This window comes from Aulostomus chinensis, chromosome 20 (assembly GCF_037954235.1).
Source record: "Aulostomus chinensis isolate RoL2024-O1b breed Wild chromosome 20, RoL_Achi_v1.0, whole genome shotgun sequence".
Lineage (NCBI taxonomy): Eukaryota > Metazoa > Chordata > Actinopteri > Syngnathiformes > Aulostomidae > Aulostomus > Aulostomus chinensis.
In genome coordinates, this window is record NC_141339.1 from 2,134,439 (window position 1) to 2,159,399 (window position 24,961).

At 46.2% G+C, this 24,961-nt stretch overlaps 1 protein-coding gene across 2 annotated transcripts; it reads right to left on the reverse strand.

Annotated features, from left to right (window-relative positions):
• Nucleotides 1-2,178: 2,178 nt before the first annotated feature.
• rad51b (RAD51 paralog B) lies at nucleotides 2,179-23,081 on the reverse strand. Of its 2 annotated transcripts, XM_086190564.1 has the most exons (10): nucleotides 22,837-23,081; nucleotides 22,235-22,348; nucleotides 20,866-20,970; nucleotides 20,545-20,681; nucleotides 20,355-20,474; nucleotides 19,271-19,454; nucleotides 17,105-17,147; nucleotides 15,903-16,021; nucleotides 11,312-11,390; nucleotides 2,179-2,498 (listed from the first exon to the last, which is right to left on the reverse strand). In XM_086190564.1, the coding sequence occupies exons 1-10, from the start codon at nucleotides 22,918-22,920 to the stop codon at nucleotides 2,392-2,394; spliced, it is 1,092 nt and encodes a 363-aa protein (XP_086046690.1). In that variant the 5' UTR covers nucleotides 22,921-23,081; the 3' UTR covers nucleotides 2,179-2,391. The 2 variants fall into 2 exon arrangements, with proteins under 2 accessions (XP_086046690.1, XP_086046691.1); XM_086190565.1 differs by lacking the exon at nucleotides 15,903-16,021.
• Between the last annotated feature and the right edge of the window lie 1,880 nt (nucleotides 23,082-24,961).

Genomic DNA, 24,961 nt, shown 5'->3' on the forward strand with positions numbered 1-24,961 from the left:
GCACGGAACCCTTAAACTCACCCAGCAACCTGTCCAGACGGCTGGAACGTCCCGCTGCCTCTTTGTCAGTAAAATGGCATCCCCGGCATCGTGTGGGTGAGGGTTCTAGTACCCTGGAACCACATGAGCAGCTGTGTATTTATTAAATCTCTAACAATATGGATATCTGTTTGAGGAGAAGAGAGGCGACGTAGTTTTGAAGCTGTGATTTACGATGAGTCAGTCACATTTCTAATGACCAGAAATAAAGACGCTTTGGTAATACCGGGATACAGTGAGCTGAGGTTTGTTGGGATCTTTTCGCCGCCACGCCGGTCAGTGAAGCTGTAGAACGCAGCCAGCGGCATCATCCCTCCCTGGCCCGCAGGCCAATTCAGGCTCGATCTCGTCATCAAGATCAAGCTGCTCAAATTCACCCGTCCTCCAGAAACCGGGACCCGTCTTCGCCAAACACGAGATACAGTCTCCTGGTCAGTATTCACAAAGCTGCTGAGAAAAACTTCAGAGCAAGGGGCGGGGCTATGGATGACATCATCTTTCAGGCACAAGCTGACTTACTCTACTGACAGCGACTGGCTGATGAATCTGAGTTTACGTCAATGCAGCATAATTAAATACGTGATAATGAGATGAACTGCGTCAAACTGTCACACATCCGCCGTTTCACAGCCATGACACAACGCAGGTGTGGGCAGCGAAGCCAGCTGCTCAGCTTTGATGCTTTAATCACGCGCCCTTCAGATTCAGAACATTATCAGACCAAACAAGTCAAATCATGATAGAGGTAGGAGCCATTGGCAGGTTGTGTGACGGCCAGGACCGTTGGGCCAGCTTCACAGTCTCTGGGCCACAGTGCTGCATCGGCTGGATGGGGGAGGGGCAAACTAATCAGGGAACACTTTTTCATTGGATTAAAATGAGCACACAGCCCTAAGTGCAGGATGAGCCATCAAATGTTTCAAGGAAAAGATTTTGTAAAACCATCTGGTTCTTATTTCTTGATATATTTGATAATTATCAAGAGATAACAGAACCTTTAATTCTCCTCTCACCAGTGAGGTGCCCAGATCGCTCCCTCCTCCAGGGCCAGAGGAGCCAGTCCAGCTGGAGATGTTGTTTGCTCGAGGGCTCAGAGAGAAGCAGAAACTTGGAGCTGGTGTTCACCGAGTAGCTGAGCTTCCAATCTTCTACTTATCAGTGAGGAAAGGGAGCTGAGATTAGCAGTGGAGGGCTGCTTCGCTGACGAGGCTGAAACTGCTGGAATCAGGCCGTGAGCCTGCAAGGTACAACCTTGGCGGTTTTACCCCCCCCCCCCCAGCTTTGCCTGCACATTTGGATGGAGCTCTCCACACAAGGCGTAAGCTATTTCTGACTGTATCACTGTTGTGATTGGTCAAGACTCAGACATCAGTGTCATCTGATTGGTCCTCGTGGGTCACCTGAAGAAGGCATCAGAGCCAAAACCTTGTAACAATAACGTTAACTGAGTTTTCCCACTCCAATTCTTGACTTCCTCCTGTTGAAAACGTCTGTGATCGTCTGTCGCTAGGACGCATCAGGTTTGACCCTTCGTGTGAAGAGAGCCGTCTGAATGCATCCATGGAAACACGTAGGTTCCCCAACACACATGAAGAAGAGAAGCCAGCGTGATGGCGAGGACAAGGAGTAGAACACGCGGGTGCAGCAGCGGCGGAGCTCCTCCTGATGTCCCTCACGTGTTTGCTCCTCAACAAAATTCTATTTTTCTAAGCTGAAATTCCCGTATGTCGAAACTGACAACCTCACGGCGGACGGACAAATACGGATGATGCCACTGAGGAGATTTCAGATAGATTTCAACGGAAAAGTTAAGAGCTTTCAGCAAGCTAGAGCTCACTCAGAGTAATTAACCCTTTCAGGTCACACAGCAGATGGTCAGCTGGTACGGTTCCAGGTCCGGTGCATCGTCCAGCACTCCACTGGAGCTCTGCTTGATATGTTTAGGAAGCACGGCGACCCTCCAGTCCTTCTGTCTGAAACCAGAGACACTCAGGCTCAGCTTGTTCTCTGGGACATGAAGGGAACCTCGTCGAGTGCAGGCGCGTTCCTTAGTGACCTCACTATCATCCCAGTAACGGGACCGACCCACATACACACAACAGAAGTACGGGGAATACGTAAATACACAATATACTTGTCTGTACTTTTCCTTTATTAACAAAATAAACAGAGAAGCTAGCTTACTGGTTGGATGCTGGCGAGCAGCTAGAACGCTGCCACGGCCTGAGTTCTAGAACCTCCACTTACTTTCCCCTCACCACTTCTAGCAAGTTTACAGAATCAAAAGATATCTGAACGCAGACCTGCCACACCCGCCTGCTGGAGTTCAGTTGGTGTGGTCCGTGAATCTGGTTAGACCGAATCCAGTTGGGTTGAATCTAGGTTGAATCCAGTCTGCACCCTGATTGGCTGGAGGCCTGGATCAGTGCCCTCATACACGGTCTCGTGACTGTCCTTTCCTAGAAAGCAAACAGAGACAACCAGTCAAACACGCCATCATCTGTCAGGCTTTCCTCAGGCCAAACTCCATCCAGCTCTCAGCTGCGACGTCTGTTTCACAGCTTTGGCAGCAGACGGTCACAAGTTGGAGCCTGAGAAGAAGGATTTCTCTGATGCAGTCAAAGGTCCATGTGGAGGCATTAACCCGTCCACAATGAAGTGCTGTCCTGAGACCAAAATGACAAAGACATCGCAGTTGTGCACAGAAAAACCCAAAACTTTAGAGGCGGATGCTGGACCAGACGATGACAGAACTTGAAAACAGGAAAGATCTGCTCTCCCTCAGACATCTGAAATGAAAATTAACACTCCTTCCTCCAATAAACACCCCGATAGCTTTTTAAGAGGCACAAGGAGAAGCGGTTGTACTGCGGCTTTTTAGTTGATTTCACACATCAGAATCTCAGTTGTTTGCCTCCTCCAAGGTGCGAGAGTGTCTAAAAGCGTGGATGAGCTTTGGTTCACAGACGAGATCATAAGACCTTTGTACAACAGGAACACGGGGAGAGGCATTTTTAAGAGGTCAAAGGTGACTGACATCTCATTCAAGTTATTCTGTACTTGGTCCTCTAATCATGTCAATGTGTACTTAAACTACGTCTCAGGCCATAAGGAGCGAGTCACGTCGAGTGAGTGTCGGATGTTTCCCCAGCACCCCCACACTGACCCACTACGGTGACAGAGTTCCACTCCAAGACCGGGCCCCACACCAACCCACCACCAATCAATCCCCCGGTGTGTTTGTGAGGAGATGTTCTCCTCCAACGTGGACAGAAGAGGCTTGGATAGTCTCAGGTGGCTGACAGTGACGGCGTTTCTGTTCTATTTTGTGTTTGATTTCCAGTCCCAGCGCCGTAAGGTCAAGGTCAGAGCGGCAGTGCACGGGCTCAGACGGGCTGAATGTGTCTGAGAGGTGAGGAAGTCACAGAAGTTACCAGCAGAAGCAACAAGCTGTCACCAGCTCCAACGTAGTCTGTTGATAGTGAAGCCCCGACCGCTCCTCATGACAAAGATTGTGACCACATTCACCCCGGATTTGTGTTACCATTACCATTGGGGGCAGGGTTGGTGGAAATGGGGCTGTACGTACTAGTCTGGTACACGGAGAGGTCCCCCTTCCTATGCAAGAACTGGACTTTTAAAATACACGTTAACCTGCTAGCAGGACTGACGTCCTACTATTCATACTCAGAAACCTGCTGACAATGATGGAAGTCAAATGACGCTTCCATCAGCGCGAGATCCACCTGGAGCTGTGAGCAGGTCTAACAGCAGCAGGCAGCTGCCCTCCAATCAGACTCGCTCCCTCACTGGTCCACTTGTTGAGGTACGAGACAGAAAAAAGCGAACCAGAGGAAAGACTGACTGCCAGCACCTGTGAGGGGCACAGCGCCCTCCGCGTACAGGCACGCAGCTACAGGAGACCACCAGTCAAGTGGTCTGGTCCAACTGTAGTTACAGCTGCACCCTTAGGAACCCACTGATTGTTTCTTGTACGCATCATTTCCTCTCTTCAATCCCAAGATTCTGCCTGAATATGGAGCAGATTCCACTTTGTGTTGTGCAACTCCTTCCTGGTGGAACTGGAGTACTGACATCACCACCAGTATGCTTTTGTTGGACTCTTCCTTCGTAAGTGTTCAGTGCACAGATGTTTTCTCAGCTTTCAGACACACACCTGAGCCCAGAGCGCGACAGAAGAGGACAAAACGACCCAGAGCTTCTCTGCAGTAAACAACTTCCAGACAAAATGTGCGGTTTCGGCCTGGTATAAACAAAGGGGTCGGGTCCTGACCGAATAATGGCTTCCTACACATCTGATCCTTGTTTCTGTGGTACTGAAAGCTGCATTAAAAAATACTCATTTTTAAATTACCTTTACACAGGTGACAGGTGACGTGATTACTACCTCATTGCAATCCCTCCTGTCAGTGAGGGTAGGGGCGTGGCCTACCTGGGGAAGCGATGGCACCAGGACACACTATCAGAAGGAGGAAAGCGGCAGTGGGATGCTTTTGGAAATGTTCAGAACCCCCCAACAAAGCCTCCAAATCCTCCAGACCTCGACCCAACAAAGCATCTGGGGGGTGTGCTGGGCAAACGAGTCTGATCCACAAAGGCCCCGCCCACCACGCCACTTACAGAATCTGCCGTTAATGTCTTGGTGCCAGATACCAGAGCTCACCTTCAGAGGTCTGATGGAGTCCAGGCCTGGATGGTCATAATGTCACAGCTGATCTGTCTGCAGTTTAGAAATAATGCAGAAGCTCACTTGTTCTCTTTGTGGGTCAAACCTACAGGCTCAGGTGACTCTCAGGTGTGACTTCAGTCTGTCTGACTGTCCTGCTGCTCATGTTTTGACAGAAAGCCCCACCTCAGCATGGGGGGTGGATGCAACACACGGTGCCCACTAGTCTCACTGCATTGAGGTATACTGACACGGAACATTCCACAAGAATCTCTGCTCTGAAAGCATTACCATCTCGTGATCATGAGACTCATAAGGAATAACAGTCATGCCAACAACAATCTCATGAACTGGACGGACCTGCTACCATTTTGGAGCTGCTATTAGTTTTAGAGGGGGCAGATGTCTCTTGTCCTGTCAAAGGCACACACACAATTTGAAGAGGCTGTGTGGAGGGAATACAGAGCAGCAGCTGGCCTGAGGCGAGGCTGAGGGGCAGCAGCGGCGTGGACGCTCTCACGCCACAGTGATACTCCATCAACAGAAGGAGTAACAGTGTTAGCTTATGATTCATGTCATCGAGCTCATGATTTCTTTGGTCAGCAGCTGCAAAGCACGACACTAGAACTCTCCTCTGTGTCCCTCACGTCCCAAGCTGCGGCATGGCTCTCTTCCACAACAGATAATGGACCATAACAGACTTCTTGATAAAATAAAGGTAATTTCAAAAAACAAAAAAAACTGGCCAAAACAAGTGCTTGATTGAGAGAGTAAGAACTGTATAAAACTCAGAATTACTCAGGGAGGGGAAATAGCAAGGGAGGGTGGTATTTCTTTACAAGAGCAGCACAAAGAGATCTTTGTGTGCAGTGCTGAGAGTGAAGTAGAGCCAGGGCTTAGGGAGTGTTTAACAGTGCGCGCTGACTGCATTCCTGCAGTCTGATTACGCGCCACTTTTCATTTATTCTCCCTCAGACTTAACTCTTCCCAGCCCGTCGTCTCCCCTCATCCTTCCTCTCCTTTGCCTGAGTTTGTTCCTGTTTAACCCTTACGTACTGTTCGGGTCAAATTTGACCCGGACCATACTGTGACGGTAAGGGATTCGAACAGTATGTGAGGGTTAAAGGAAGTTGGTTACTCAGGTGGAAGTTTGAACTCTGCTGGCAACGATGTGAAGGTGATTAGGCTGTTAACTGATCATCCAACAGAAAAGTAGTGCTGGGAATCAGAATCTACCAAGTTAATCAATGAAAATCCGATGATTAACAGTGATTCATCGCAAGATGAACCACGACTACCACTACCACTACTACTGGTATTTTTGGGGGGATGAAACAAGATCATGTAATGGAATAAAGATGTGAGTGGAAACTTGTTAAACTTAATATCTCAGTTGAAATGATTTTGAATTGGAATGTCTTGATTTGTGGTTCCGTGTTTGGTTATGGTTGGCCCACATATGATAATCTGCAAATGCAGGTGGGTGGGAACATGCTGCGCCTTCTGTTTACTGAGATCTCAAAGGAAGACATGTTTGTAGTTCAAATGTCTCGCCTCAAGTTCCAATATCATTTGGTGAAAAATGGGTTTTATTCAAAATGTCGCAGAGAATTAAATACGACACTCCCTGCAATCATAATGCCGACTGGTGGGGTGCACTGTTACCATGGAAATGTATGCTGAACCAGGCACTGACTGCCATTTTTCCCAGATGAACTGACACCCATTCACACCTGGACCACCTCCATCTAATGAATTGAAAACCGGTTGTGTCAAAGACTCAAGCGACACGTGGGACAGTATCGGGTCAGTAGAGGGTCACACCTGCCAGCATCTCCCCCCACCAGTGAGACACAACTGAAGAAGCCTCTTGTATGAGAGGAGAAAGATCTTCAGGAAAACTGAAAAAAGTCCAGCATCCTTCGACGCAGCAGTTGAGAGATGACCCGGTTGACCAAGAACCTTCACCATCGTCTTCCTCACCTGAGGAGGAAGAAGCAGCATGCCAACTAGACTCGTGCTTTCAGAGAACTCACTTTTTTAATGGGGATATAAATAAATAACTGTACCCATCACAGAGCTGCACATAATACGCTGAGTGTCACGATAAAAAACAAAACAAAACAAAACAAAAAACAAACGACACCAGGACGTTGAAACCCCATGTGGGGCGTGGATGGTTTCTGACTGTATAGCTGGAGCAGCGCACCATAATAGTTGCTTAAGATGTGTATCCGGGGAAGTGCTTTGTCCAATTTTTGCGTAGGACTAGAATAACTTGTTGATGATTGGCGCACATCCCGTGAAGTCTGTTGGCCCTGATAGGACAGTGATGGGGGCATCAAACACAGCAAAAACCACCAGCAATCACACAGCTAAATGAAGCTAACTCACTACCCTCCTCACACAGCTGCTGAGCATGAAGAGAGAGCGGTTGTGGTTCCGGTGTAGCAGGGTGGAGCAGGAGGCTGGTGATTTCTAGAGGAAGGAGGTGGCAGGTCAGATGGGCGATGAGGAGCAAGTGAGCGCGTCCAAAATGAAACCCTTCACAGTGAGATCAAAGACAAATCCGGCAGATTAAAGTCTTACAGGATATCAGCGTTCCTGAAGGCTTCCTGTTTCCTGTCCTCAACTACCAAGTCTTTCCCTCTATCCCCCCTCCACCTACATTATTCACTCTGCAGCCAAGTCGCACTCCGCACACAGGGGTGCCATTATACTCTTCCTGCTTGCTTTACATCATAGTTCAGGACAAGCTGATATAGGAGGGTATAGAGCAACATTCCCACTAGAGCCCCTTTCCATCAAACTGGTGCAGGTTCCTGAACCAGTGATGTTTAAGACTGTCAGAACCTTGGTTGTGGTTATGGTAACACTGAGTGCTCGCACCAGTATTGAGCCTCAGAGACATTGCATCATTGATGGAGGGCAATTGCACGAGTCACGATGGAAGTCACATTCCAGTGCAGAGCTGTCTGTGTTGTAGTGGTAATAAAAGAGGTGGTAAATAATTAAATTCAGTCGCACACATAAAGACTAGATGTACAAAACAAGAACACAATGTATTAATTTCATTGGCTCATACGCAGGTGATGCAACACTGCTGAAGGGGCATTGGACACATGTCTCACGTATCACTCACACTGTAAGAGAGTGAAGGGGGAGACAGGAAAGAAGGGGAGGAGCAGCTGAGAGGTTATCACAACCTGATTTGGGAGTTCAGACGTGAGAACGCATAGAACGGTTCAAAGTAAGTTTTGCGAAAGGTCACCAAACCTGCCCCGAAGTGGGAAAGGCCCACGTCTTTACCCGCCTTTCCATCTCTCTCCTCATAGCTTGTTTTTATTTTAATTGACTCCAAAGTAACGGCCCAACATTGAAGGGAAATTTGAGTGAGATCCCAAATCCCTACAGCGTTTACATTTCTAGGTTATAACTGACTGGAGAACCAATAAGAACGTCTGCATGCAGACCATACAGGTTGACTTATTGAAAAAGTGGTAGTCAGGATACTAAATGGTCCGCTGCCTCGGGTTATTCTCCTCAAGGATACATTTGGTACAACCAGACCTTTGTCAAGGCCAGTAAAGCGCAATCTGGTCTTAGTCTACTTTTATGGTTGCTGGTTAGATCATGGGACCGTTTCACAGTGTTGTTTTTTCCACCTTCAAGTGCAGCTGGTCTCAGACTCGGAGACGCGGCGGCTGGTGTTGAGTAGACCTTGTCCATGATGACAACCAGCACTTTTCAAGGAGAATAAAACATCAACCAGCTGTCATTTTTAGGTGATTTAATGAATCTAAAAACAGCAGCAGAGGTTGTGTGTGTGCTGACCTAAATTAGCCCCGGTCTGCTTCAGTCAGCGGGGGTACATAAGACTTTTGCAGCAGGGTAACTGAGGGATTAGATGGCAACAGAGTCAGTGGACCAACTCCACTGGAACAGCTTGAGTATTCCGTGAGAAACGTGTAGAAAGCAAAAACAAAAACTACTGTAGTGAGGGGTCCAAGCCCCAGTGGGCTGGAACCACAGTGTGCAAAGTGGGGCTGGGAATTTCTGTTGTTCTTTCTGTTCTGGAGGTAAAATTGCTCCCGCAGCAAAAACTGGAGAACGCAATGTACCGGTAACTGAAGGGTCCAGGACTGGTACAGACCACTGCAGGTACATAAACTACAAGCAACGTTCTGTAGCTTCCATATACAATAATCACAAAACCTAAAAAAAACTTCCTAACCTTACTGAACTTTGGATTCATAGCCCACCTGACCCACTGAACCTTTGTGCAGAATTTGGCACCAACTGGCCACTAGATTGCACCAAAACCAGAAGTAAATCATATCTCAGCAACAGTTCAAATGAACAAATCAATACCAAATTTGATATGGTAGTTACAGCAACATCCAAATCTTACGTACACAAATGCAATGGAATTTTAGGGAGGGTTGTAGAATGCAGGAGTTGTTGTATATCTTGACTGCATGTAACCCAGTTAACATGAAACGTGGCTCATGTTTGACAAATGCCCTACTTTTCTGAACTCCACGCCTCTTAGTCCCATTTACATGAAACTAGAAACACATAAGGTGTGTAAAATGTCAATGAAAAGATATTAAAGCAGTTCACAGCAGGTGACGGCCACAGCACCCACAGATCATGTCCTCCAGCGCGTCATTTAACAGGAGTGCTACAGATAGACAGACCTGAAAGAGGCAGCGATGTGCCGCAAGGAACTGTCATTGTCACTCTTAGAGTTTGTACCATGATAAAAAAAAGGGTAGCATCAAGTTGTTGACATTCACGAGGGGAAGGAAAGTAATACATTTTTTAAAAAAATCAAGACCACTGTTGAAGCAATATGGCTCACCCGAGGAGCCAATCTCCAGCGCTACTGCCCGCAAGGTAACCTCTTTTTTTGCGTCGTCTCCATAATGTTGTCATAAAGCTCTGGATAGATCTGAATATCTCTCCTCATTTGTTTTTTTACACAAAGCAGCTGTCAGAAAGAGGGACGAAGCGGGAATTTACCATTCCACAAAGATGTGTTCTAGCTTCTAGTAGAAACAAGCCAGTGGGAGAGGGGCATCGAGGCTGGACGATAGGACAGAGGCGTCACGTACTGTGGTGCGGCACCGCCTCAAGCACTGACGCACCATGAGCTGCCACCACAGGGGGGCTTTTAGTTGAAAAGAATAGGTGCAGATCTTTTTACAAGCATCCTTTGTCCATTTCAAACTAAAGCACACAGACTTGTACAGGGCTTGTTATTTGTTGGTTTGCAACAAATGTGGGCTTAGGAAACCTTGCCAAGCATCTATAAACCAGAAAGATTTCACAAATGGTTTCAGATTCAGTTTCCTGAATGGCTGCCAGATGTGTTTGTGTTTCCCACTGTTCAAGACAGGAAATACACAGACAGAGAGCTGACAGGAGACGGGGCTCCGCTCCGCTCTCACGAGCAATGACAGCTACGGTAAGTCTGCAGGTGCTTTGTTTCAACCATTCATTTTGTCTATTATTGCTTCAGGTGTACAATATGACAGTAATGAACTAGACCTTCATGAATATGGGTAGATTAGGGAAGACTTTTAAAAGCATCATCTATATCAGTACATCATGTCCTGACACACCAAATCTTGGGTCTACACCAGACTCCCAAAATGCACCTCAGCTCCCTCGTACACACGACCACACGGAAGGAACCGTCAGCAGGAACTGATAACATTTGGAGTTTTGTACAGCAGTTCAGTTGTACAGTGACAGCTTCTTTTCCTTTCAAATGCTCTACCAGTTGGGCTTCTCCAGCCAGGACTGTAAATAATACTGAAGGCAGTAAGTAAAGTCCCAGACATGCAGAACTGCAGAGGTGCGTTCACAGACCTCCCTCGTGTCAGGCAGACCCCTCACCTAGTCTCTAGCTTTTCTTTTTTTTCCTTAAGAGAAAGAGTTTGTCATAAGTTAAACATAATTTGCTTTGTTACTTTGATATTAAAAAAAATTGGAATAATTAGTTTTAATCCAGCTTTTTTCCACGTGTGTGGGGGGGTCACAAAGGCACACTGACACTATTTTAACACAGCAGTATCAGTACCATGGAAAGCATCAGTCAGAGCCCTGAAAATTGTGATACTATAATCAATAAAGTAAAAAAAAAAAATCCTAAATGTGGCGATTTGCGGGTTGTTTTGGGGCCATGACACGAGTAGTTTTACAGCTTGTGTGTGGTGATTGGCTTTCATAACAGTTTAGGTGGGTCTTGAAAAACCCTGAACCAGGCATCACTAGAGAGAAGTGTGGGAGTTCACAACAGCTGCCCACAAAATCACATCAAGTGTAGTGAGCTGGCCTTCAAAATAAAAGCAGCAATACTTCATTAATATTATCAGAGCAGGCTTTAAGAGCCTTATTCTGAAAAAAAAATCCATAATGTAGGACCTTATTACTTTTTCAGGTTTGAGAATTTCGGTATTCAGTACATCAGTCTGGTCCAGTGTTCCACTGAATATCAAACCAGAAAATGTGGACAGCTCCGCAGCCAACGTTTGAGTGTCTCACCAGGGGAGTCAGACATTCACTCAATTCACTCACCATCTACACAGATTCCTTGCTTCTGAATAGTGTAGTTCAGCACAGCAAATGGGGCCACTGGTGACTTGGCTATCAATATCTGAAAAACAGGCAAACAATGAAAGAAAGACTGTAAATACAGTAGGCAGAGGGGGGGAAACCGCCTGCTAGACAAGAAGAAGTTATTAACAGAGGAGGGATTAAGTTTTTGTTCATCATTTAGAGAATGAACCATGTCAGTAACAGAAGATGAACACTTAGCATCAGAGCCCTCTGGATTTGTTTTTTCTGACAGCTAAAATCTCTTTAAAGGAACAATATGTAAATGAGCAGCTAGTGTCCAACATTGGTACTGCAGTACAACTACAAACACCAGAAAACGCAGTCACCCCTCCCCTGCAGCCAGTTCCACGCAGTAAGTTGACAGACTTTAACAGTGCGTTTTTCCTTCATTAACCACAAAACGGATCCTGTAGACTTTGATAAACAAGCTGTTGATGTTAGTTGCATGTTTGAGCTGGCTATGTTTGAGTTAGCTCGTGCTAAGACTGTTATATCTGCACCAAAGTTAAAAAAAAAAAAAAAAAAAAAAGCATTAAGATCCAAAAATCGTGATTGATACTGCAAAGTGGCTGCCAGCTTTACCACGAGGTACAGTTAATACCTCACTCGTACAAACAGATAACATCTGAATCATGATGTAACACCCGCAACACACCCTGTGTTTCAGCCTGGCTGTCCCCGAAGCAACCCAATATAGACAGAAAATAAAATATTCCAACTTTCATGTATTGCAGGAGAATCAACCAAATTGTAAAATTAAGTTGCTACAGGCTCTTTGTTTCTTATTAATATTACAATACCACAGTCGGTCAAAGATAAGAGGATAAAATATATCGACAAGAAACAACAAAAAACGAGGAAGTACAATAAAGGTTATCAAATGTCAGAAAGAAAGAAAATTATAAGTACAAAACAACAAAAAAAGGACTAAGACAACAAGTTATCTAATCCCTTCTATTCAAGACTCTCCAGCTGGTCCAGAACGCTGCTGCCCCCCCGACTAGAACTGGTAGCAGAGACCAGGTCTCTCCTGGACTGCTTCTCTGCATGGCTCCCTGTCAGATTCAGAACAGAATTCAAAATTCTTCTTCTACCATCAAAGTCCTCAACAGTCAGGCTCCTTCATCCCTGACAGAGCTCCTAGTCCCCTATGATCCAGCTAGAACCCTTCACTCCCAGGATGCAGGGTTCCTGCTGGTTCCTAGAGTTCTAACAGTAGAATGGAGCCAGAGCCTTCAGCTATCAGGCTCCCCTCCTGTGGAACCGTCTCCCAGTTTCAGTCCAGGACCCAGACCCCCTCTCTAGGTTTAAGAGCAGACTTAAGACCTCCTTGTTGATCAGGCTTATAGTCAGGACTGCTTAGGCTGGCCCTTAGATCTGCTGCTATAGGCTCAGACTGCTGGGATCTCCCATGATGCACTGGGCTTCTCTCTCCTCCTCCTGTCCTCATACGTGTTCCTAACTCCTCTTCTTCTCCCCTCATTCCAGATCCTGGTGCTGCTGGAGGAGGCTCCAGACCTGAAGAGGCTCCAGCTGCCACCCGTTGCTCCACCTGCTCACGTCCCCGTCTGTCCATCAGTCTCTCCTCCTTTCTCTCTCTCTTTATCTCTGTCCCTCTCTCTCCTTCTGTCTCTCTGTCTTCCTCCATTCTCTGTCTTTGTCTCTGTCCATCAGTCTCTCCTCCTTTCTCTCTCTCTTTCTCTCTGTCCCTCTCTTTCCTTCTGTCTCTCTGTCTTCCTCCATTCTCTGTCTTTGTCTCTGTCCTGCTCTCCTGCTCTCTCTCCGTCCCCACTGATCCTGGATCTGCTCCACCTTCCTGCTGGTAAAGGAAGGTTCTGGTGGCTGCTGTTGCAGGATGTGCTGCTGATGGAGAATTGTTGGGTGGAGGTTCATTGAAGGAGGGAGGTGCTGGACCTGCTCTACTTGGACAGAGTCAGGATGGAACTTTGGTTGGGATTTGGTGACACAAATAAAACTGACTTGACTTGACTTCATAAGAAGTAGCATGGCTCATTTTTACTACCACATAAAAGTTAATATAAAACTGCGTCTTCTTCAGACTTCTGTTACAAGCAGAGTTTAAAACAGTCACATAATTTCACTACTGGGCTTAACACTCACTGTCATGAGGTCAGTTCGTATCACCTGTCACACCACAAAGCACGCACACACTAACATCCACTGGTGACCCACGTCACTCCAGTTTGAAAAAAATAAAACACAAATAAATAAAACTAAAATAATGATGAATAAGTGTAGCAAATGCACTTGTGTCCTTAACCAACTACACAAAAGGTTTTATTTTATTTCTTTATGAGCTCAGGTTACATTCTTTTGTCTGTCACTGACAATCTGTCATTGTGGCCTCACGTAAGAAACCACAGTCTGGTCGATACACAGAACACACGGAACCTTACCAAACGCAGCCCTTCAAGACCTCCAGGGAATTGAGATGTAGGAGAGTGTGCCATTAAAGACTAACAGACCAATAAAAGGCCAGTAACTGGACCAGAAATTCCCAGTTCCCATGAAGGTACAGTTCCAAGCAGTTATCAGACTGCTGACTGGCCTGCTCCCTGGGGTGCAGCCCTAATGAACCTATTTCAAGGCACACGCTGTGTGGGAAACAAGCATGAAGCGCACCGCTGCCTGGCCTGGTCTCAGGAGGTGTGGTTCAATGTGAGGAACCTATTCAAACATGCAGCTAACCAGCTGCAGATGTCCCGTTTCTTGATTGGAGTTAAAAATAAACTTCAGCACATTATTCCACAGCAGATTATGTTACGGTTATTTTGGCTAACCCAAAAAATCAGGTCTCCGTGAATAATGTGCTCGTCAGTTGAAACTCACACCACGTCAGGTTCAAGCTCCATGCAACCTGGATGATTTACAATTACTATCACTGAGTCTCCTACATACAAAGCTACGAGTGGTATGAGAGCTAGTAGAGCTACTAGTGCTACAAGAGCTACTAGTGCTTCGAGAGCTACTAGTGCTATGAGAGCTAGTAGAGCTACTAGTGCTACGAGAGCTACTAGTGCTATGAGAGCTAGTAGAGCTACTAGTGCTACGAGAGCTACTAGTGCTATGACAGCTACTAGTGCTATGACAGCTACTAGAGCTACAAGAGCTACGAGTGCTATGAGAGGTAGTAGAGCTACGAGAGCTACTAGAGCTACAAGAGCTACGAGTGCTATGAGAGGTAGTAGAGCTACGAGAGCTACTAGAGCTACAAGAGCTACTAGTGCTACGAGAGCTACTAGTGCTATGACAGCTACTAGTGCTATGACAGCTACTAGTGCTATAACAGCTACTAGTGCTATGACAGCTACTAGAGCTACAAGAGCTACGAGTGTTATGAGAGGTAGTAGAGCTACGAGAGCTACTAGAGCTACAAGAGCTACTAGTGCTATGAGAGGTAGTAGAGCTATGAGAGCTACTCGTGCTGTGAGAGGTTAGTATTAGGTCAGCAAATTGTAGGATTTATCTGGATAAAACAACTGCGGCTTAAAGGTTTACGTACACACTTACATTTATCTAAAACGTGCCTAAACTGTACATGAACAGAAGTAGTACAACAAATGCAGCAGCTACTCTGAACTTGACTAGAGGACTGTCGACTGGGGAGTCCCTCTACTATGTTGATAGTGAGACCTCAACTGCTTGTTTTATGCAGGTCCCATATTTGAAGCACCACACGCAGGACACAGGTACCTTGGTTTTGTGTTCACAGCCTTATCCCTGTCTATCAGGACTGATTACAACTGTTAGCATTGCAGATGTTAGCAGGCTTTTTGGCTGCTGCAAAAGGGACACGTGAAGGAAAATGAACGTTGATCCACCATCATCCTCAGGCTCTTACCGGTACGCTGGGCTCAAGAGTTTGTATAAAGTATAGAAGTATAGATTCCACCACAGATGACCTCCTCAATTGAGGCCAACACTGTCACAATCCCATTTCTATCCTGATGCATCAAACAGTTCTCCAGAAAGGTGCAAATCTGAGGTCCTTCTCCATGGCGTCTCTGAGCTCCTCCCACACCCACTGAGCTGCCTCCCACAGCTGAGGCTGCTTTCCTCTACAGATACCTTGCAAATTCTCCAGGAGACCCCGGAAATAATAAATTATATCCCAGAAGGCCTCCTCCTTCACTGGAATGGCTTCCCCGACCACGAGTTAGCGCAGCAGCCTCAGTTGATTATGATGGGAGCCATCTGCAACCACAGCTGTCTCACATTGCGGACGTGTGCAGCATATTTCAGTCAGTGCTGACAAACCTGGACTCCCACTGCTGAGGCTGCATTTCTGATGCTGTCATTTTCTTGGCAGGAGGCTTTGCTGATCCTCTTGGACCACATGCAGACCGGTAGACCATATGTGACCGGTGATGTCACAGCAAATGTATCCAAAATATAGTTTCCACTCTGTGGACCTTGACAGGTCTTCAAGTAGGATTAAAAACTACTTTAGCTAAGTTGAAGTAGAAAATGTAGAAAACAACACGTCTCAGCTAAAGCCACAAATGTGAATCCTACTCGAGCATCTCACCTGTCTCTGGACACGGTCCACATACTGGACTATGAAACGAGTGTTGACACTGTGACTCCAGGTGTTTCCCAGAGCTGCGGTCACAAACCCAGAATCCCCCTCAGCAGACGGTGCGGATCCTGAAACACAGCAGAGTGGCAGGACGGCGAGCTGATGATGGGCTGGGAGGTTAGACCTGCTCTAACTCGGAACGATGCAGATGTCAAGCACTAATTCTATCTTAAAGAGCAGTGACTGTGCCGTTTGTCATGATCTATAATCAGTTAAAGAGATGGGCAATAGCAACAAGACTCGCTCAAAGCAGAGCACAAGCTTGGACCATGTTGGGTCAGTGTTCAGAAACCTGACCAATTTATCATGGGGATGGTGGGCGTGTCCATCACGTGAATTCCTGGGTGTTAAATGATCATACAGGACTTACTCCCAGTTCCACCTGCATGGGAGCAACATGCTGTCACGTGTGCATGTGCCATGGTCTCGACAGCTAGGAAACCTTTTTGTCTCATTATCAAATGTGTCTCATCTCTCTGCTGGCCTGGGAACACCTTGGGAGGAGCTGGTGGAAGTGGCTGGGAGAGGGCAGTCTGGGTTTCCTAGCTGAGGCTGCTGCCCCCGCGACACGGACCAACTGGATAAGCAGAGAACGACGAGGACGACAACGATTATCAAATGTCTAACCTTTACAGTTAAATAGTAAACTGTCCTATCATTAGCTTGAGAATCGGGTTACATTTCTATTTAGTCCACTTAATTCACACATTCTGACATCTAAACCTTCAAATGTTTGTTGGCCGGCATATATTTTCTTTTGCTGTTGACGTTCACCAGCAAGTTCTTCTGTTGAAATCCCATTCAGTGACTGCAGAAGCCGCAGCAGTGGTTGATTTGTTGTTTCTGTAAATAGATGAACAACCTGCACAGCTTTGTTTTCACTCACGTTGCTCGGCAACCACCTCTTACCATCAGCTCTTCATCTTGTAGTACGTCAAGATAAAGTAGGGGATAAACATTGCAAATAAATAAACAGATTGAATGCACATGCTGCACAACTCGCTGCATCACGGTGGTGCCACAACTGAGAATGAGCAGCCTTCGGAGGGAGACCAGATTAACGACCGCTAATTGATTATTCTTGGAGGCTCTAATTCTAATGGAATTTAGATAAAAGTCATTCTCAACATTAATATGTCAGTGTCACTCACCTTGATCTCCAACATGAGTTGTGACCTGGTTGGTCAGCACCACCTAGAGAGAAATCATCATCTAAATTAAAGAATCATTTGCTGTCAGTAGCAATGTCTCACACATATCTGCTCTCGCTTCTGAGTTCAGTGGGACCAGCACAGACGCATGGACACTCTTATGTACAGTACACAAGCACACACGCACACACACACACACACACACACACGAAAACGATTGTGTTTTTCAGCCAATACTTCCCGTTCAGTGTCAGAGAACATTTTTTTTGTACCCATCTGTAGCTGTCACATTCGGTATCACAGTATGAGTGTGCTGAACTACAAACCTGAAAGGATTTAGGGTGGCCAAATAATGGTAGTTGGGTTTAGTAAATCCTCCCTCTGAGATGGCCAGTAAGGCCTGACTTGACACCGCTAACACAGGAAAGGTCACCCCCCCCCCCCCCAAAACCTGCTGCACAGCGATGAGTCGGCCTGAGCACGAGCCTCTACGCAACCAGGCATTGTGAGGAAGGCAGATGAGAAATAGAGAGACAGGCACACAGACACACACCAACTTTGTCAAGGTATTCTGGGTACTGCAGTTGCATGTAACTGGAGAATTGAAACTTCTGGACATTTGCGTAGTTCATGTAAACAAATTCGAAATGCCTATTTTTATTTTCAAAGACGGATTCATCCATAAATTACAGACTGATGTTCACAGACGATCATCTTCCCATGGACTGAAATCCCTCATGAGGACAGAATTCTAAACATTTCAAATATGAACAGTTTTTGAAATGAATTCTGAGATGTTCCACAGTGCATCTACCATGAGGTAGAAGGAACACTGTCATTTTTTTCCCATAAAATTTGGAGATTTACTCAGAGATTTTGCAGCTGTTTACAGTGCTGCTGAATATGCAGATGAGCAGGACTGGTGCAAAATGTGAAAGGAGAAATACGTTTAATATATTTTACAGTGATGAGCTTAAAATTGTTTCTGGCTCAAAACAAATGAAAACTGGAGACAGACAGACAGACAGACAGACAGAAGGGCCTCCCAGCCTCTAATGATGAGCTATATTCTGCACTTGGAAATGTTCCTTTCATAATATCATGGAGTTACGGCAGTGATCAAATGATTGGCGCAGCTTCAGTGTAAGACATCACCTACATCTAGTGGTTAAATAGTGGTATTACAGCAAGTACCTGGTAACACTGCAAGTACTTAATTTATCACTGGTTAAGAATTGTATCCAGTAATGCACATGAACAAAAAATAAACTCAGTAAATAACTATTGTAATCTTGGCGAATTTATAGAATATCTAGATGTACATTTATACAAATAAGATGCTTTAGAAACTCCGATCAACCTGAAATTCATCATCACTTCAAGTCATTGTAGAACAACTCCTGAGTATTTTGTCTTTGTGTGTTCACTGTTGCTGTTCAAGCAGAAGCTCAAAGCTCACAAACGCCTCAAAATCAATTTCTCAACCGATGAAGGAAGCAGCTCCAACACAGAGAGTGACCTTAAAAACCTGCCTCCCCACTGCTCATCGAACATTTCTATGCAGCAATGCTTTCTCTTTAGAGGGAGCCATTTTCTTATGAGCGTCCAGGTTTATTTCCGTTCTCAACAAACAGTTCAGTTGTTAGTGTTTTCTCATCCTGCCCCATGTAAAATGATACGGGATCATACTTATCTTTATGCATCAACCATTTATAACAGATGACATACAGTCCTTCAACACACCGTCGGTTAGCATGTTGATCAAGATGTATTACGCATTCTTCATGAATGATAAATTACGCATTTACTAATATTCGAAGAATGCTTCATAGTGGGACTTCTCCATACTCATAAGTTCAGGACTTTTCACTATAAAATTGAACTCAAGTTCAACACAAAGTTACTTCGTTGGTAAACTGTTCCTCAAGGCCTGGCACAGGAGCTTCCCTCACCCGACCGCGACGTCTCCTGCTTTTGGTGTTTGGAATAATCGCATTTCAGTGAGACACCAGGAAGGAAAACACCACAGCATCTCCTCGTCTCCTCGCACAGGAACACCATCAATCAGTGTTTTTAAAAGTACGAATGATACTATGCTCGTTTCAGTCCGGCCGTCAGAGAGGAAGCCCCTCCACCCTACCATCCTGAAGCTGTGTGTCCACTTACAGGTATGTTGAGCTGGTGGGCCAGGTATTTGAGGGTGCTGGCTTCATGTCCCAGCAGGTTGCTACGGTGCATGAGGTTGCCAGGCAGCGTTGTGTCAAACTCCTTCCTCACCACTGAGGCCACAGAGTCAAGGATGATCAGACCTGCTCCAGTTGTGATCAGGTCCTCCTCCAGTCTCTCCAGTCTGATAGAGGACACAACAGAGATGCCGTTCAGATGGGACAGAGACACCAGTTAGACAGCACCATCCCTAGCCACCTGCCACCTGGGGTCAGGAGGGACATGACAAAGGAGGAGGACATGTTTTCTATCTGTACTTTTAAATGTGACTGAAATACAATGTGCCCTTCGTACACAAGGACAACCAGAGGTGGACCCACATGCAGACGCTCCGCTGGGGCCCAGCACTGTCGTAGCTTGATATCATGAACTGTTGGAAAAATCCCCCCAGCTGGCCCAGTACGCAGGTCACTCCATCCTTCCAGAAGCCTGCTGAGATGAGCCTTTGCTCACAGTGATGACTTTAACATACATTTACCTCAATGGTCTTCTCTCTCTACCCAACTGTACCCAACATCCCATAACACTGCTCCTCCTCCTCGTATTCATGGCCAACACCACCAGTCGGGCCACCAGACCCCACAACACCCGACAGTTTAGTTTCATCTTATCTGCTGTGAATGTTCCCTCATCAACTGTTGTGCTCTGGTGTTTGCTGCAGCTCTATCCTATTCTCAACTTGTCTTCGCCGTTCTGTCTTCTAGTTGTCACTCGTTTCCATTTAAATGATGCATTGTGGTCACTTTAATAATAATACCAAGATCCCACAGCTGGACATCAGCCACAGAGGCTAAAGCTGCCCCACTCCTCCTGGTATAGTTAATTAACGACACTATTAAATAAATGAAGTCAGTGTGTGCATCACTGGTGCTTGAGGAATGTGGGCCACTAGGAGTGAGCACAACGTGCTGTGGAAAACCAGATCCTAGAGTCTAAAGCAAGTCTCGTCATGCTGATACCAAGCAGTGGACGAGTGGCATTAACAAAGCCCAGGATAACGTTGGTTTCATAGAACATCAACAACCTGTTGAGGACGTCCTGACAGGTGAGCTCCCTGAAGAGGTGGACCCTCCCAGCCATCTGCTGGACTCGCTCCTTGCAGGTGAAGTGGTCTGGGAACCTACTCTGTCCAATCTCCACCAGCCTGATGACACACATGGGGAAGTTCAATCTAAACATGTCTCTTTGCTCACGGCGTGCATGTGCCGTCTTACCTCTCAGCAGAGAAAGCCGACTCTGTGTCGATGTAGATCACACTGCTGTCCAGGCCGCCCAGGTGCTTGGGGAGAGTAGCCACGACACTCAGCATCAAACACAACTGAGTCTTCCCACAGCCAGATGGACCCGCCACCTGTCAAAAGCCAAAAAGCCGGGTCCTCTTATTTTGACCACTGCAGTGAACTGACGGGAGGCAACACTCTGATTCACAGGTGGGTTTGGGTCAGTCACTTCCCTGTTGACAGACTTGAATCAAAGGAAATATAGTGAGCTCAACTGTGTGGGAAACGATCCATAAGTTTCTGTCTTGGGTGTACCTCTGTTATGGTCCCACAGGGCAGGCCTCCTCTCAGCAGCTTATCCAGGGCAGGCAACGATGTAGAGAAGCAGGAGTTGGTGCGCTGCCCCCATAAGTCCAGAGCCTACAAAGAGATACATGCACGCCAATTTGATTGTTTCAGTTCTTATTTAGTCTGCCATGCTTTTGCTCTTCACCACATCGCACAATAAGAGTCTGAATCAGGGGGTAACCCCAGGTGGTACGTTTGACCTGACCTGAACTCGTCACTGCCCCCAGCTCTCACGGTTTCAGGGGATGAGAACATTGTTTCTAATATCTCTATCTCCCACGCTAGACACTCAACATGCAGCAGGTCCAGCAGCTCTTTCAGCTTCTTACCTAAGGTCATCATTTGATCTGGTCATCATGAAACACAGACGTCACGGGTTCAAACTAGCTCAGTAACCATGGTGACAGGAGGGGAGGGCAGAATGAAATGGTTATGTGTGGAGGTGCGTCAGGTTGTGCCATCAGCTGCAGAGATCCTGACTTGCACCGGTCACTGGGAGACCATCCATGAAAGAACAACTTGTCTTCAACTCACTGGTGCATGTAGGAGTTGTCCCACGTCACCCGGTGTGGATGTGCACCACTGCTAGATTGCTTGGATCATCTTTGAAAGACTGAAACGTTGCCGATTATCTTTTTGCCCACAGTTTACATGCTTCTAGCTTTCCAAGACTTTCAAGGATTTTTAAAAATGTCACTAGCTTTCTAGGCCTGGAATGGAATTTTCAAAACCCATGACTTTCCCTGTTCACAGAATTGGAATCCAGTGCAGTCGATCCCATACAGTGAGGCTGTTGCAGGCCTTATATGTTCATGAATTTTTGGTGGTTCTTGGTGTTTTTTTTGTTTCGTTTCTTATGATCTTTATCGAGCACCTTGCAGTTTAGGGGTGCACACAACCAGGATGAGAGAGTAGCCACACACACTAAAACCTCTGTTCTCTTTATTTTTTCAACAAATAAACCCTGCAGAGGCCGTGCGCCATGACGTCAGGGACCCAAACCAGTTCTTCTCAGTCGAGCAAAGGTCGCCACATTGCAATCAACATCCCAGCCGGAACTACGATCCTGACTGGGCACGATGATTTGACTCAGTACGTCCAAACATGGCCAACAACTATAAATGTGTGTTGATGACCAGCTGCTGCGGACGATGGCCGACTCCGCGAGAGAGGATGAGGAAGCCTACTGCTGGACAAGCCAACATCCTGAAGCTGAGCTGAACCAGAATACACAGAGGAGCGACTAGAGGAAGCAGAGCTGGGGACTTTCGATCACTTGCCCAGAGTATTACGCAGACTGTGCGATCGTTAAATCTGAAGAAGCACCTGTACACACCGTGGTGAGCGGCGGTGCAACAGCTTTGCTGACGGACCGCAGCAGCTCTAAGGCCTTCTGGTAGCTCATCCCTGCAGCAAGCATCACCTCTACAGGAGTCAGGGACAGCAGGTCCTGCAGAGGACACACAATAGATGGAATGAAGCTGGAAGTAAAGCAGAATCCTCTCGCCTCTCTGTGGAAAACAAGACAGTCTAATACATTTCTATGCCATTGAGAGTTCCAGAATAATGTTAATCTTTTCCATTTCATTGTGGATTCCACTGGTGTTCGCCACTTAACCCTTCCGGGTTAACATAGCAACATAAAATAGCTATTTAAAAAAAAGGCAAAGCTAATAACTTCTGAAAAGAGAGGCCCCACATCTGTCCAGAACATTCGAGAAATCTCACAAAAACCAAAACACAAGTGTGTGACTGTTTCTGGGTTCGAATCCAAAATATGAACTATGAACTTGGGATGAATGAAGTCAAACGGGATTTCCTTGAAACAGGACTTGTGAGCTGGAAGCCTCCAGTTTATCTCCTCACCTCCGGAACGACTTGGCCTGTGACCCCAGCAGGGTGAAGCGCCGCCGAGGACATACGTCAGCATCAACTCACCTTACAACTTTCTATGCGATGTCGCTTGAGTTGCTCACAAAGTTCTTGAGGAACGCCGCTTCGCTTCAGAGCTCTGGTCGCCATGTTGGCTCCTCTTCTCTGTCCTGGTGCCCCAAACTGAGGTCGAAATCAATGAAATTACACATTTGCTCATGAACTTGTTCGGACCACAGGAACGAACAGCTGCCCGCCTCGCCTTCGTCTTCTTCTTCTTTGGTTGAGGCAGACTACACGCTTCAGCGGTGTGTGACTGCCCCCTGCTGGTATCATATCGTGGAATCTTAATATCATGGTGGACATCATCGCCACCTACTGTTGTGTTTTATAATCATAATTCTAGGCAAGGCAAGGCAAAGCAAGGCAATTTTCTTTGTAGCCTGTTTTCCCCACCAGTTTGTCTCCAGGCTTCATGGCATCATAACAACATCCTCTGCCCTCAGAGCCTCACATCGACTGAGGAGAAACTCCATAGAAAACCTTGAACAGGGAAAAATCTGAGAAACCTCAGGGTGAGGAGGGGAGGAGGATCCCTCACCAGGAGGGACAGACGTGCAGTAGATGTTGGTACAGACAAGAAAACAGTTTATAACACAGAATGGAGGAAACATGGAAATGTTAATAACAGTTGAAGAAGGAAGCTTCTGGTAGGGGAGGCAGGGAGAGCAAGCCAGCTTGATGGGGGACTGGATGGTAGACTGGTTCATGGGAGGGGAGCGCAGGCCGGTGTAACAGTAGGGAATAAGAGGGGGGGGGGGGCGATGCAGGTGGCGGTTGGAGCTCTGGTGGATCTGTGGAAACACAGAGAGACTGAGAGACACCAAGGCCAAACTACAAAGTGCAACAAGTAAAGAGGAGAGGAGAGGAGAGGAGGGGAGAGGAGAGGAAGGGAGAGGAGGGGAGAGGAGGGGAGAGGAGAGGAAGGGAGAGGAGGGGAGGGAAGGGCTCCATGTAACCTGATGTGTCCCCCAGCAGTCTAAGCCTGTAGCAGCATAGCTATCAATGGTTCAGAGCTACCTGAACCAGTCCTAACTGAAGGCTCTGTCATAAAGGAAAGTCTTCAGCCTGGACTTAAACGAAGTCAGAGTGTCTGCCTCTCGTTGGAGGTGGTAGAACCTGCACTTCAACACCAAACCTAATAATTGTGCATGAACGTCGTAGGATTTAGAGGAGTAGAATGCCTGACACTCGCCAGAGCTGCACTTGAATCTGAACATATCAATATTTGCCTTGGTTTGACTTCTTCCATCCACTGCAGAGCAAATAAAAGTCATTGTTTCATCTGCTTGAGCACATAAATTATCTGTTGCTCTTTTACTTACAATACAACTTAACTTCCTCTTCTGCCAGATTAAATGCTGTTCTTATTCTCATTCTCTGGATTCTTGCGTCCATCGGGGTCGAGGCCCTCTGCTGCTTGTCAGTGTTGCTTCACTCATTCACTTGTGCACTTTTAAAAAGCCCAGTAATGTGTAAATATCCCCTCACTTTCTTCCAACCGTCCAGGCTGACTAATGTGCGTGCATCAACAGCCATGAAGCTCTTTTCTGGCCCTTCATTCAGACAGAAGACAGTTCGTATCCAGCGTTTTTTTTTTGAATGAAAAACATTTTGTATATTCATATAATCCAGAAATTATGAGGCATTCTAATTCTTTAAGTGGGAACTGCTTTCTCTTGCAAATACCATGTCAAACACAGATTCTGGTATTTATCTAGTATTTCTCCATCTGAATACTAGAGTAGAGAGGACTGAGGGCAGCGCCCCAAAGGAGAGTTGCTCTCTGAGAGTTTTTAACACCACTGGATCTTTTCCAGGCTCCAGGGCAACTTCGTTATTTACTATTATTCATGCTTTAGATCATAAAATATCAGCTCTTTTTTGGGCTTCATCCCACACCCTACAGTCTTTTGATTTATTTGCCAGTTTTCTCACTTATTCTAAACAGAATTGTAGAATTGCTTTCAAATAATTTAGTTTTAAATCTAACAGGAGCAACGCTTTTGTTTGTCGTGTTTTTTTGTTGTTGTTGTTTTGTTTTGTTTTTTGCAAGTTGGTTTCCGGTAACTTTTTTCCACAAAAACTTTATTTCACAAATTTTAAGTTTACAAATTGTACAACTTCAACA